At 43.1% G+C, this 15,152-nt stretch overlaps 2 protein-coding genes across 6 annotated transcripts in view; both read right to left on the reverse strand.

Moving 5' to 3' along the window:
- LOC147897250 (Nucleic acid-binding, OB-fold-like protein) overlaps nt 1-15,152 on the reverse strand; it is a 174,810-nt gene that overhangs the window by 96,770 nt on the left and 62,888 nt on the right. The window lies entirely within an intron of this gene.
- LOC147897252 (flowering time control protein FCA-like) overlaps nt 1-15,152 on the reverse strand; it is a 139,337-nt gene that overhangs the window by 66,893 nt on the left and 57,292 nt on the right. For 4 of the 5 annotated variants that reach the window (XM_087380709.1, XM_087380708.1, XM_087380710.1 and 1 more), the window contains exons 3-9: nt 10,793-10,865; nt 4,024-4,091; nt 3,599-3,665; nt 3,406-3,485; nt 3,123-3,187; nt 2,947-3,015; nt 2,684-2,846 (exon numbers count right to left, since the gene is read on the reverse strand). In XM_087380709.1, the coding sequence (XP_087236835.1) occupies nt 2,684-2,846; nt 2,947-3,015; nt 3,123-3,187; nt 3,406-3,485; nt 3,599-3,665; nt 4,024-4,091; nt 10,793-10,865 (585 nt within the window). Of the gene's footprint in view, nt 1-2,683; nt 2,847-2,946; nt 3,016-3,122; nt 3,188-3,405; nt 3,486-3,598; nt 3,666-4,023; nt 4,092-8,966; nt 9,105-10,792; nt 10,866-15,152 lie in introns of those variants that run through there. The other variant, XM_087380712.1, reaches the window with a different exon arrangement.

A 15,152-nucleotide genomic window follows, 5' to 3' on the forward strand; every position in this document is an offset into this window, starting at 1 on the left:
TACGGTTGGTGCTCCAGTTATACATATCAAGTTCCTTAACCAGATCCAATTCTACCGTGACCACTTCCTAAGAGTATCACAGGATGGAATGATCACCCCGTCCCAGTATCTGGAGGACAGAGGGGTTACGCATGCGTTGAGGATTGCCATTGGGCAGATGCGGGTCTCATCTCACCCAGACGAGGATCGAGGCAGGGAGGGCCGGAGGCACACCTAGAGAGCAGCAGATTTGCACGCTATGAACACTAGCAATAGTTGAGACAGAGGAGCAATTCCTATGCATTTGCCCTGATTACTATTAGACCAAGGATGATATCATTGCTTCTTTCAGGAGAGACACGGGTTTGGACCACTCTCCCGTTTGATCCATTTCCACAACCAAGTGTGTGTTGGCCTCTTTCTAATGGAGATGAGGCAAAACATAGAGAGACCCTCCTACACCAGAGTAGAGAGCAGGAGTTGACAGTACCACAGACATTGATCGAGCACAAAGACGCATCACTGACTCCTAGCACGAGATAGCCGACATGAGGGCAGCATGAATCTGCACGAAGAGACGACACAGAGCAGTGGAGCGAGTGCCACAGAGGATGACCAGAGCATGCACATTAGAGCTCCAACCCATCGACGCTATATACAGAGGAGACCGACTAACCCAAGATGTCACCCTTGATATGCTAGAGATCCCGCAGACCACGCCCCCCCTCCATGGCGAGAAAGAGCTCGACAGCTACAAATACGAAACATCTTTGTGTCTCATCAGAGGGATCCACGACTCCCGGATATGTTCTCAAAGCTTTCGCACTACCTACTCGAGTCTCTTAAGACTGTCTAGATCATTCGCTTAGCTTAGCACTCAGCAAGAGCTATTCTGTTCATTGTACAAGTCTCATAGGCCTGCGAGGCCTCCTGATAACGTTAATACAACTCTCTCTCTCTCTCTCTCTCTCTCTCTCTCTCTCTCTCTCTCTCTCTCAGGCCCGACTAGAGCAACAATGTTTCCAGGCGCACTTCCAGGACTTACCGACGAAGTGCTAGCTTTTCGGCACCCTAGTGAGACCAACTACCATGCATGCAACATCGTTCTTCGGGTGCGATATTCCAACAACGAAGTGGAAGAGATTTGAGCAGCTACAGATAATCATGGGATCCAGGATCATTCGTAGTAAGACCTCAGTCCACCATCAGATAGTACAAGCAGAGTTTGCTATGACCCCTCTTCAAATCGATGCCACCTTTCAGATAGTGACCTTCCTCCATAGAGGCTCGGATCTACCTCATGAGAGGCTACCGAGACTAGCATTGGAATCCTCTATTCGACTGGCAGAGAATGGGTTTGATACAGCATGGTATGCACGTGTCTCTGCTTGGTTCGCAAGTCATGGCATTCAGATGGATAGCAGGCTCCCTCCTTTTCAGTATAGCATGGATGCACCCCCCGAGCTGATTCCGCTAGATGAGATTAACCGCATCATACGGTTAGACCTCCATCTTCACACACTTCGGACTTGACGGGGGGACTAGGATTTCCCCACCAAGACCCAACTCTACTATGACCATTTCTTGAGAGTATCGGAGGATGGCCTCATCATCAAACCCCAGTATCTTGAGGACAGAGGAGTCTCACATGCACTAAGGATTGTCATTGGATAGATGCGAGTCTCCTCCCATCAGCTGAGGATTGAGGCAAGGAGTGCTGCAGGTATACCCAAAAAGCAGCGGACTTGTATGCTATGCAAGATGGGTCAGGTCGAGACCGAGGAGCACTTTCTTTGTATATGTCTCGCCTAGATCCGAGGGCGCTACCATTGCCTTTTTCAAGAAGGACACGGGTTTGGCCCACTCTCACGATTGATCCACTTCCAGGATCAAGTTTGTATTGGGCTCTACCTCATGGAGATGCGGAGACACAGAGAGACAATACTGCGACGGATCAGAGGGCAGCAAGATGCGACCACAACGTCACTAGACACTGAGGTGGACCGAGCGCAGAGGCAGGTCACTGAATTCTATGCATTTGAGTCAACTCCAGGACACTCGGGAGTAGAGGAGGAGGAGGTAGCTGACATGAGAGATAGATGGCTTAGTCGAGGGAGTCAACACGACACCACTACTGGACGAGGGTCACGGGCATCTCACATGCGATAGGAAACCAGAGCACACACGATTGAGGTTCGACCTATCTCAGCTCTCCTCAGAGGCGACCGACAAAGGCGTGGCATTACACTTGACATAGCCCATCGGATCCAGAGATCGAGGAGACCACGCCCCCCACCCTAGCACCAGACAACTCAACAGATACAGATACGTGAGCTCTTTGTGTCACACCAGAGAGCTATCACAAAGCCTGGATACATGGAGCCAGATCATGTTCTTGGAGCATTAGCCCTGAGCGCCTGACATGCCCCACTCATGTTACACACTATTTGGGCTTTTCTGGCCTAACTTGATATGATGTACTACATTAGTGTTTCAGTTTATGTGTTTTCTAGTACTCGGCAAGGGCCTTAGCGAGCCCTTCGCTCCAGCCCACTGTGGCTTGTATGAGTTTACTTTGTTTCCGCACTTTTGTCCCATAGGCCCGCGGATGTTAATACATCTCCCTCTCTCTCTCTCTCTCTCTCTCTCTCTCTCTCTCTCTCTCTCTCTTTGTGACAATAATTTATAAAAAAAGCAAGGCTACCATAGAAAGCGGCGTTCCACCAGGTCCCCCGATAGCTCCCTGCATATCAAAAAGAGAGCTGCCAGCTTGAGCCCCCGGCCTTATTCCTTGCATTCCACTATGCTGCCATCCTAGAGGGGGACCCCGCCCACCACTATACGTGCCCCCTGGTCTAAGATCAGCCCTGAATTGGCAGCCAATACAAATGAGGAAAAATAGTACATAATAACAACTCACTAAAGATTTTGAAACTATATTGTTACTATAGGTGACTCCAATGGTACCGTGGCCCCGAAGGTGCAAATCCTGGCCTCGGACCGAAATTGGAAGCCCCAAACCCTGGACCGCCAACCCTGAAACACAGCATGTCAAGCTCCATATTAAAGTAAATATCTTCACCTTTCTAGGGATGTTAAACATATATATGGTAGACCAATTCCAACATCAAATTAACAGCAACCTTGTGTCAACAGTCCTGACTCTCTTTGGTTCAGCAAAGCGCACAGTTAACGGTTGATCACAACCCTGTCATGCCCAAGAACAGAAGAATTCTGTGATATGTAAGATGAACACTGATAGCTTTGTCATTTGAGAATATTATAAAGATTGGATCCTGCATTTGACCCATCAACTCTTTTGTTTTTTGTTTTTAAACGAGTTGACTCATCAATTCATAACATGCAAACTGTGTGATTTTAGTCAACAGAAGCAAGCGCACACACTGTGTATTAGTTCAACTTTACCCTCATAATATAGGAACCACTCAATGCATTGATTGCTGCCACAGCCATTTCACGGGTCGGATATCTTACAAACGCACAACCTGTACAAGTCTCCAAGAACCATCAAGAGGCCTGCTCCAAGTTCCTATACTATACACCCAACAGGGATACTGATTGTTTCAGACAATAGCTTGTAGAGAAATTATCCACACACCTTTGCTTTGTTTTGCATCATCCCTCATTATGTAAACATCATCAACTCGACCATAAGGTGCAAATATCTGTTAAATATCTCACTGCGTGGTTAATCATCATTCTTTTCTAGTACTAGCTGCAGCATATATCATAGCAAAACTTTAATTCCTTGAATCGACCAATTGCAGCTGCAGTATTAATAGGCAGAACACGAATTTTATTTTAAACATCATGCAGCAGCAGATCTTGGAAAATAATAGCACAATCAAGCAACGCTAAACTTTGCAGCATGGCTGAACTTATGGATCCAACCTTGCAGATTTGACAGTCATCAGGCCAATCTGCCTTCAGACAGAGTCCTAATGAGCCTAATAGTCCAGTTACAAAGCAGATCTCTTTTATTCTTTACAAAGCAGATCTCTTTTATTCTCTTAAGAAACATACCTCTTCAATCTCCTTCTCAGTTGCTTGTCGGTTGACACAGCCAACAAAAAGCTTATGCTCCAGTGTTCCTGTAAGCATCAAAGTTCGAATTAGATCCTTGAGATGGGGCACTCAGATTTGGCTGTATATCCCAGCTCATGTACCTCATGTTGTCAGCCATTTAAACAATTTTCTGTTACTGAAACTAGTCCTGTGATTACCAGTGCACAATGCACAGAACCCCAAAGTATAGAAGCTACTAAGACAGAACAATCAAAATGGAGCTATGTCACACAATAAAGCAGAAAGCACCCAAGAGGGGGAAGAAGACAAAATGGACAACGCATCTTAACAAATCATATATCTAAGAAATGCCCCTACATTTAAAAATGGAAAATGGCCAATAGCTGAGGCTGAAGGCTTGAATCATTGACATACACCATCCAAATTAACCACATGTGAATACCAGCATCAGAATGCCACATACAGCCCCCCATAACGCCATCATTAATGCCTTGCCTGTACTACGATGAAAAAACTTCATGACACGCAAACCTCTACCTTAAAAAACCATTCTGAAAGTTCCCTCGAACAAATTGGCAGCTAAATGGTTGAGATTTGTAAGGCTAGACAAGAACTGATTGGAATTAGGGAGTTAGGAAAACAGATTGTGTTTTTTCCTTTTCCAAATCCTTGAAAACATGTTACACCTGGATAAGTACAGCTGTTATTTGAAGCTGTGTTAGGACAATAAAAGACCTCTATGTTACAATTAGAGGAGGGCTTACTGTTGCGCTATGCAAAACAGCATCCCAAAGCAAAAGCAGGAATTTTTCGCTCATGTGCTCATTTACTCCTCATTGTCCATCTCCTTTCATCATGTGGTATTCAAATCCTATCCTGCAACTATAAATCTGGTTTAGTCCCCCCCCGTTCATCACAAACAAGCAGCTCCCAATGAATGGCCTATGGAAAAAAGATCTTCAGTTCATAACATGTACATGTACATGTATATCTTGGATGATGATCCCTACAACTTCCACACACGCACAACCCTCTGTTGTCCCTCTCTTTATCATCCTCCTCATCCTCCTAGGATAAGGTGGTTGAAACAAGTGCATGTCTTGGGCCTAGGAGCGCAATACAACAGAAAAATGGTAAGTCACCTCTACGCCTTAGCTTGTCTCAAATGCAAAGGGAAAGGAATCTCTCATCCATGCATCCAATACAAAGCACAAAGTGACAAGAGATTTGAGTGTCGGGCCACATACATCATAATAATAACTATGATGATTATTATTAGTAGTAGCAGTAGTAGCAGTAGTAGTAGTAGTAGTAGTATTACTCTTATAAGACTAATTAACTTTATACGTCATAAGGAAGCATGAGAAAAAGACTCAACCACTAAAACCAGAGAGAGAGAGAGAGAGAGAAAGTTCATTAAAGTCTACTAAAGACTGATGGGTCTATGAGATTGATAGAAAACCTGATACAATGGAGCAAAAGGGTGGAACCACCAAGCGAGCATCCTAACCCATGCTAGAAAACCGTGTAGGACATAGTCAATGTCATGATCATCAATGTCACAGTAGTAAATACAATACAATATATAGCACACATGTGGCATGAAGCATCAAGGCAAGCCCGGTGACGGACCAAGCTGTAAAGGCAAAAACCACATGATAGATCGTTGTCTGCTGTCTGGAAGGAAGGCCAGTATAGAAGAACTCCGTGATCAATCTGAGATGGGTCTGATAAGGTCTCCCATCCCTGTCTCTGTGATCTGATGAGACGCTTTCTATGTCAAACCGCCTCATGGATGAAAGCCGTGAGGCACGTCTAGTCTGCTTATGAGAGGAGTCTGGAAAGAAGCTCAAAGCCGTCTCTGAAAAGGCGGTGATACCGTCCACGAATCTCATAATAGACTGGGCAACGGAAGGCGAAGTGCTCCTCTGACTCGAACTCGTGCCGATCACATAGTTTGCAAATACAACTCTCTCTGGGGATCCCCTCTACTCTCATCCACTCTCGATACAGAGTCGGTGCGATGAAAGACAAAACTGCCCAATAGCAATCCTAAGAGAGTGTGGTAGGTGGATCTGAGTCTACACTAGTGGGACGATGAACCCCTCCTCAGAGATGCGTAGGCAATGGTCCCTATAAAAGAGAGACAAGACCTACATAAACAAGTAGGAATAACACAGTAGGGGAGGGTCTTTTCTTTTTCTTTTTCTTTTCCTTGTTCTTTTTTATGGGAGGAAATAGGTGAGTGCTTGCATCCAAAAGCGAGATCGTGCACGAGTGTGTTTTTTTGTTTTTGCTTTTCTTTGTTTGTTTGTTTTTTTTTTTGGGGGGGGGAGGGAGGGGGGGCTATAGGGAAGACCAATGGGTCTATGAGACTGAAACAAACCCGATACAATAAGCTAAAAGGATAGAGCTACTAAACGAGCATCATCACCCATGCTAAGTACTAAGTACTACATAGTCATCATCATCATCATATCAAGTCCAGTCAGATACATCAGATACATGAAAGTGGGTCCCAAAAAGGCATTGGATATCATGGGGGGCCCAGTGATGGGCGGGGTTGTATTGGCATGAAGCCAATGATAGAGCATTGGCACCTATCTATGGATGTGGTCGTCGTGGCCTCTTGGCAATGGCTCTACGTCAAACAAAAGCCACGATCGTGCCCAGGTCCTGAACATGAAAGGATGTCACCAAGCATGATCTATGTGTCCATCAAAGAGAGAGATAGAGAGAGAGAGAGAGAGAGAGAGAGACACTCACACACACACACACACACACACACACAGAAAGAAAGTCTATTAGCGTCCACTGGAGACCAAAAGCTCTATGGGACAGCAAGAAACCCTCTAAGTACATCTGCTTTCGGGAGGGCACATGGCAGCTCCCAAGGAGTGCAAAAAGCAACCCTCATTATTTTAGAGTGCCTACATAATAGTCTGAAAGAGTAAACAGCCATACATCAGTTGAAGACTGAGACTCTTTTGGTTTTGATTTAAACTACACCAAGCATGATCTATGCGTCCGTCAAAGAGAGAGAGAGAGAGAGAGAGAGAGAGAGAGAGAGAGAGATTGTGTTGACCTCCACTATAGCCTCTCAAACCAAAACTACGATTGCAACGATGGCGACATATTAACTTCACGGCATCTAGTATAGCTGCTTCTAGTCATATGTTCACGGCCATGAAATTTCCATTGAGTAACTATCTAGATACGACCTTGATATAGATGTCGATTGCATTCATGCAACCATAATTCTATGTGTGTTGAAAGAAAAAGTAGCACGATGCATAAGGGATTTGTTAGAGTATTGGATCACCTTGAGGCTTGTTACCATAATCCTAGGTCACGTTGCATCCACAAAGAGGGAAAGAGTTGATGCTAGCGACAGGCAGTTTTCATGCAACGGGTGGAGGTCACATTGATAAAGACATACGCCAAGCGAGCACGCAGACGCGTGCGAGAGAGAGAGAGAGAGAGAGAGAGAGAGAGAGAGAGAGAGAGATTAGCGTCTTCAAAAAATCCTTTGAGCACAAAGTACAGCCAAAAAGAATGACCACTACATTTCAGTACCAAAGGTCAAGGCAGTGCACAAGGCATCTCTTGGGAGTGCATAGAACATCTCCGAGATAATTATAAACTAGCTATAGTCTAACTTCAAGATAGAAGGCCCTCATTTACATTAGTTTAGGACTCAGGAGTAAACTTGGGTTAGGCTTGAGGTCTACAACAAACGCCTTCCTTTCTCCGTAGACAGCCTGCTCTCCTTCCTTCCTACACACACACACACACTTTTTTTTTTTGGGGTGATCCATGCAAATTTATATTACATAATGGGTACCATAATGGGTGTAGTACAAATGATATCCACATGATTCCATTTTTTATTTTCAGCAAAGAAAATTCTTAGGCCAGAAAACCAATTTGCACTGGATTTTCAAAAGTAACATTAATTAAATAGGAAATTATAGTAAGCTAAGGGAAATGCTTGATTGAAGGTAACCTAACATAGCATAGTTTAGCTTGTCCTATCCTAGCTTAATATAACTTAACCTAAACAGTTTATCCTGATCTAACCTAGCTTAAGACAACTTAATCTAGGTGAAAGGAGACGTACATCTCTCCTAAGGCAGGTAAAAGGCTGGATCCCTATGTCTACTATGCTTAATTGAAGGTAACCTTACATAGCTAAGTTTAGCTTGTCCTATCCTAGCTTAAGATAACTTAGAGGAAGTTTGCAGCTCCAAACACGCACACACAGTGATTAACAATTACAAAGAGAATAAGGTGCATATGTTTTGGGTTAAGCATCAGAAATATGATGAAAGGAAGATCACAGACATCAACCTGAAAAGATGATCACTCCAAAAAAAATTAATTACAACATTTGCTCTAAACCAATCTTTACAACATCCCAATTGAGCAAATTACTTGCAAGACTGGATAAAATTAAGATTATCCAATGTTTCCATTAGAAGTATGCGGACATACATCTCTAACATACAATGTTTCCATAAGAAGTATGCTGACAGACATCTCTAATCAATCCCCATTGAGCAAATTACTTGTGAGACTGGACAAAATTAAAATTAAACACTGTTTCCATTATGATAACATACACTCTAATCAATCTGACCAACAAAAACATACAAAGTCAGTTCTTTGCTGCACAAAATCTGTGGTTGCACAGACCTCATTTGAGTTGCTCGTTATGTATCTTTACAGAATATTTCACTGCTTGGAACATAAAGTTGTTTAAACTTAAAAACACGAGTCTTTCGGTAAATTTGCAGGCAAATAGGCAAATTTGATTTATACTGAATACAGGTATTCACAATGTGAATGAAACCATACATTCACTTCCATGAGCAACAATCCACTGGTGATTGAGCACACAATAAGGTGCTCTAGAGGGCACATGAGCAAGTCTAACTCACAAGAGATATTTCTGACCAGGAATGATGAGGCGAGCCACCAGGGACCTTCTCATTAGGCTCATCACAAGGCCACACTTGCATAGTGACAATCTGCAGTTCGAATCCTGTCCCAACTCGTGAATCTCATCCCAGGAAGAAGGCCTAAAGTCTATGCAGGAACAACCCCATGATTTTTGTCAAGAACAGACTGGAGAGAGCTACAACAAAACTACTCCATTTGTGCATAAAATAATTGAAGAAGGCCTTCACGTTTGAATAGGAGATGAAAATCATTCATAACATAATTTATTGACAAAATAACGACTATAGAAATGTCTCTATGAGACACAGAATACGCAGGAGGAACTTGCCACCTACCCATGTCTTGGGACAGGAAGAACTAGGGATCAGAAAACCAACAAAATGCCAATTACAAAGACCACCAGCAAACACAAGTTGTTATAATAATGTTGCATTACCAAGACACACATTAGATATTGACTTGGACTGCTTGAAAGGCACAAGTCCATGCTCTCAAACAGACATGCACACAGAACCCACTCTAGCTCTTGTAACACAAAACACATGCACGTAGCAAGCATATATGCAGACTCCATATGTTAGCGGGCCCCTTACAATGCGCTTGCAAACCAGGCCTGCAAAGTTCAAAGGCAGGACACATCCAACCCTTAAAAAAACATAAGCCTCAGGCAAAAGGATGTGCAGCGAACAGAAATTATTGACAAAAAATTTGCCGAGCCTTGCAGCATTGTACACAGACCCTGTGCAGACCTGAGACCCTATACACTGATGATTTGATCCTTACATGCCCATCCAGATTCCAAGGCATGTATGGATTGTTCTTAAAATTCATCTACTAGCAGCATATAATGTCATCATTCAAACCTACATGCCATTATTTCATGATGCCAATCTAGTGTCAAGCAGATCCATGGTAAGCTTGAATCATTAGGCGAGCATCATGCATCAAAAGCATAGATATTCACATAACATCACAATTTTCTAAACAAACTTTAACGACATCATTACCTACAAAGCACTCCCCAAATAACATTTCTCCTTGGCATGATATTAAAGATGCGGCTTCAGAAAACCCTTTCAGAGTGTAATCTATGAGTTACAATTAGCTGTGTTAAATGTCCTTTTAGACACCGTCGTTCCCTCACCAGTTAAAAACTTTAAAAACTTTGCAGACTTACATTAAAAACACCATTTGACAAAGGCAACATCCCCAAGAAGAAAACTGTGGCAGCACTCTTCCTTACAGTGCAATCCTCTAAAGCTTTTGCATAAAATCAAAGTTTTCAAAAGACCCTTTGAGAGTTTTGTGTTGCTTTCAAGTTATTGTTGCTCTTAAGGGCGGCACTGTACTATCATTCAATGCAAGATTAAAAATGATGAACCTTTCGACAAAATACATCATAGCCGAGAAGCATTCCCACAACTGATGAAAATAATCGCACATACAACAGTCAAAATTTCAATGAAATCTAAAATGAGCCTCAGGCAGAAGGATGATGCGGCGAACAGAAATTATTGATTAAAAATCCCTCCCCCAAGAAAAATAAAAAGCACACAAACAAAACATGAAAAACACCTTCTTGACTGATCTAAGCTACTATAGCTTAGGCTTTGCCTATAGCTTCTCAATCTACCTAAGCAATTCCTTCACTGAGGACTGATTCATCGGTCAGCAAAATACTTAAAGCAAAAAAAATAATTGTACGATTCCAAGATCATGATGCCACCATCCAATGAATGCAAGATGGAGAGAATAAGGTGGAGAAAAGTCTTGAGTGAATGGGACAACGCATTAAACTTCCCACCTTGCTGTTGGCCTGTTTTCCTGTCCCTTGCTGTCTCGAGAACGTTTCCATGCTTACCAAACATGGGTCGCACCTGAAAAGATATGAATTAAGCAATATGAAGAAAAAGTAGCAGAGCCTCCTGAATGAATAGCAATAACCCTTGCCTCAAATTACAGAAAACTAAAATAAGATCAGAGCCATGCTCCATACATAGACAAGGAACGTGCATTTGCCCTCCCAAGAGAAAAGTGTTGAGAAATGCTGGGTAATAAATGTAATGTTTTATTTCACCTCCCATATAAATCTCTGTCTTTTTTATTCTTAGGGTTTCAATGATCATAGGTGTCAGGAGAGCCAAGTCATAGGCTCAGAAAGTGCTCCAGGGCTATTCTATCACATCACCTTGCTGATTTTCAACAGTCCGTGGGCTGTTGGTGCCAGAAGCTCAAAAACGAACTTGGTTTTTGTGCCAGGAGCCTCCAGAGCAATTCGTTTTTGCTGCATGCCTGCTGTTCATGCCTTCTCAAAGGCCCAAAGGCCCAAATCTGATTCGCACTTCTTCTGGGACCTTCCAGGGCAGGTGCCTATCAAAATCACACTTTTTCAAACACTTTGGAGCTTCCAAACAACTTCATTTCCTTCCAAGCGAGAGGAATTGCTGAGTCGCATTTCCCAAAGGCTGCCAGACCTGATTTCGTTGTTCCATATCCACTCCAAGGTCACCAGACAAACTTGAGGGTGCCAGATTGGTACCAAATCCATTTTGCCTACCAGGGGCCGAAGGGTCACCATGTCGGCTTGAGGGTGCCAAATTGGTAACAGATCTATTTTGCCTACCAAGATTAGACTGCCAGGAGCCAGAAGGAAATCGTTTTTGTTGTTTTTCACCTCTCCTAGGGCTGTTGCTGCTGATTTTGCCTGCCAAAGTGCTTGAGAACTGCTCCAGACAGATTCGCCTTTTTGCTTGTTGCTGTTTCAAGGTTCCTAGAGCCTTCAGATCAGTTGATTGCTTCTGCCTCAAAATCTTCATATCTTAGTGCTTGAGAACTGCTCCAGACAGATTCGCCTTTCTGCTTGTTGTTGTTTGAGGGTTCCTAGAGCCTTCAGATCAGTTGATTGCTTCTGCCTCAAAATATTCAGATCTTATTGCCTTGTTGCAGCTAGCCTTTCTGTGTGACAAGAACAGCCAGGGTTGCTTGTTTTGCTGGTCTTTGTCCTGGCATGTTAACTACATTAGTTGGTGATGTCATTTGATGGAAAATGGCAAGTTTGTAGAGCTAGGAGTGTGCCTTGAGGCAAATGGGCTCAAGATGATTGTAAAGAATGAGGAAAGAGAGTGGTATACAGAAATTAGGGTTGGGTCTGCAATTGTTGGTTGCACACATTGGAATACAAGCTCTCCCCCTTTAGAGTTGTCTCTTGTTCCCTCATAGTGCCTTTCGTGAATGCCATATTCTCTTCTCCTCTTCCCTTCTTCTCCTTCTCCTCCTCCTCTCTCTTCTTCACTTCCATGTCACCTCCCTCTTCTTCTCCTTATGGATTCACGATCACAACAAGCCAGGAGTCGCTACAGTGACACTATTGGACATGCATTGCACTCAACCCAGAGTAGCTTCGAGGAGTACTCCATCAGCATTCCTGCAAGATTCCACAACACGTGAGTCACCGCCAAACTACACATGCCAGGGCTTTGTTCAGAGCTGCCAGGACAAACTTGGCTAATTTCTCTCCTACGAAGCTTCCCTTGAAGGATATCAAAGTTGGTAGGAGGACTCCCTTTAAGGGTATCAAAGTTGCCAGGTTAGAACTATCAACCAGAATCAGAAGAATGGCTGCCATGGGATATTGCACTGGACTAGGATGCCTTTTTGAGACAGAAACTGATGCATAGCACGATGGAAGTGCCTATGAACGGATTATTTAGTTGGCTGATTTGGGCTAATGCGCGATAGTGCTTTTCTTGTATTTGGATGCCTTCTAAATAAATGATGAATAAACACCGAAAGGGGCACTAAGTTTAGGGCCAATCTGGTGTGTCTGGTGCAGGACCAAGGCAATCTAGCTTGTGTTTGAAATTATTTTGGTTTGCTATGGGAAATTCTAAATGGCTGAAAGTTAGGTCTTTGCTGGTTGTTATCTATTCACTGCCGTTTGGATTTCCCGAAGGCCGGTTTCAAGAAATTATGCATCTATTTACTTAGCATCCAACCACGTTCTAACTTATGCGGTTGCTCAAAGAAAATAATTGAAATGAAACAAACTTATTTTCAGGCGGAGACCTTGGGCTCCTTCCCAAGGTCTCCTTCCTTAATGCTATAACCACAAAACCCAAACCAGAGAATAGAAAAGGTAAAACAGGATGAGGATGGAAGAGATGAGCGTCATGTCTTTGACATTATTGAGACTCTTATCGAAGCACTGGTGAAACAAGCTTGTGTTGCAGGTCAAACAAACATGTTCATGACTCTTTCTTCTACCATGGATAAGGAAATGATGTCCCCAATAGGGCCTAACCATGGTATCAACCTAGGTCAGCAGAAGATCATCATACAGCACAAGAAGAGCTCCTAACACATGTCTTATGATCATCAGCGTGCCCACAATAGTCTAACACATGACAATGATAAAGTATAGCATAGCTCAACCTAAGTAATACATACAAATGCACAGGGTACTGCGGCCTTACAGCAATTTCATCCGGTAACATCACACTTCAGGGTAAGGGATATGGAAAGAAATCTCTGACCATCAAGAAGGATCCGTCGATGATATAGTCCTCCAACTAAAGGTCATTCGATGTATTGGTTGCACTTCTGCCTACGAGGTCAAGTAGATATTTAAGTTGTCTTCATGTGGATATCGTTTATACTCCTTGATGAAGAGATTGGATCAAACATTGAAGTCAAAGAGTTTTGTAATAGCTCATACCAGAATAATCTTTAGGAAAAGTGCAAGCTTGCACTAAATCAAGTAAAAAAGAGCATCATGGTAATCCAAGATATTATCTATTGATACGAAACCTGGGCCTGACACAGTTAATCTAGCTTCTCCAATTGTAGCCCCAAGGATACCTAATTAGGCAATTCGAAATGAAGCAATGATGGGACTAGTTCAAGAGTCGAAAATAGAGATGGAGGAACCAGAGCCTCCAAAGAAGACTCTTAAAAAGAGAAGCATAATTCTCCAATGGTAGCATGATGAAGTTGGAGGACACAGCGGTTAGCGGCATCTCTAAGAGAAACTTCACAAAAGCAAGGACTACAGCAATGGAACATCTGCAGTAGGCAGAAAGCCTAACTTAATCTCTCTCTGCTCACTAATAACTGAACTAAGAGAATAATGCACTCAAAACACAAGTGGGACTGAACTGAATTGAATAAATGTCTGCCCAACAGGGCTCAATACAACTGCAGGTTTTGCAAGGCTAAGTACTCTATGAAGGGACGAAACTCTCACAGAAAAATGGAAGTAGGATATTGTAGGGAGGGAGCTGAACCCTCACTATAGAAACTGCAAACTGATGGAGTAAAGGGATGCTCTCATGCAAACCACTGCTGCTGCTATCCAGAGCCGTGCTGGAACCTGTGAATGAACCTGTAGATGCTGAAGATGGGGCGGATCTGCTGAACTACTGCTGATCCTGATATTGCTGGCTGAGAACTGCTGTCCCAAAACAGCCTAGGAGGAGGATAAAGAATGACGCCCATGGGAGCTGCCTTATTACGCGTTTAGGGCAGACTGACCGATCTTGGTCGAATGGTCAACCTCGACCATTAACCAAGACGGCCAAAAAAGTCATCGTTGACCAAAAGGTCACCGCCGCGTTGACTTTTTTACCAAAAAGTCAACTCTGTGTTTTTTAGCCTTCTAAGGCTACCTAGCGGTATTTTCTAGCCTTGCAGCCTATAGGGAGCATGCCAAGGGCTGTGGATGCTCGTGACAATATCGTGTCCTAGGATTAGGGAGACCACGGAGCTAAGGTCCTTTGATGAAGCAAAGAATAGGCCATTGTAGAGGTTTGTGATGGAGACGGGCTCCACTCTAACGAATCACACTTGGCCAAGAGACTACCAAAACGAGAGGTTACCAGCACCGAGTGGATTTACAACAAATCCGATGCGACTTTGGTTTAGTAAGGCCGACTTGTTACCAAAGGCAATGCATAGGCAAACGGTCTTGATTGCTTTGAGAGCTTTGCCTCAACATATATGTTTGTAAGACTAGAATATATCCAATCATATGAAATTAGATTTTTGTTGTTCTAAAGTCCAAAATTCCACAAAGAAAATAAAAGAGAAAACGAAAGAGAAGACAAATGAGGTAACAAAATTTTAAAGGTAAATATACTTAGTGAGCAAAGCAACACTTATGTCGTCAC

This window comes from Dipteris shenzhenensis, chromosome 10 (genome assembly GCF_047967505.1).
Source record: "Dipteris shenzhenensis isolate YYH24624 ecotype China chromosome 10, Dip_SZ_1.0, whole genome shotgun sequence".
Taxonomy (NCBI): domain Eukaryota; kingdom Viridiplantae; phylum Streptophyta; class Polypodiopsida; order Gleicheniales; family Dipteridaceae; genus Dipteris; species Dipteris shenzhenensis.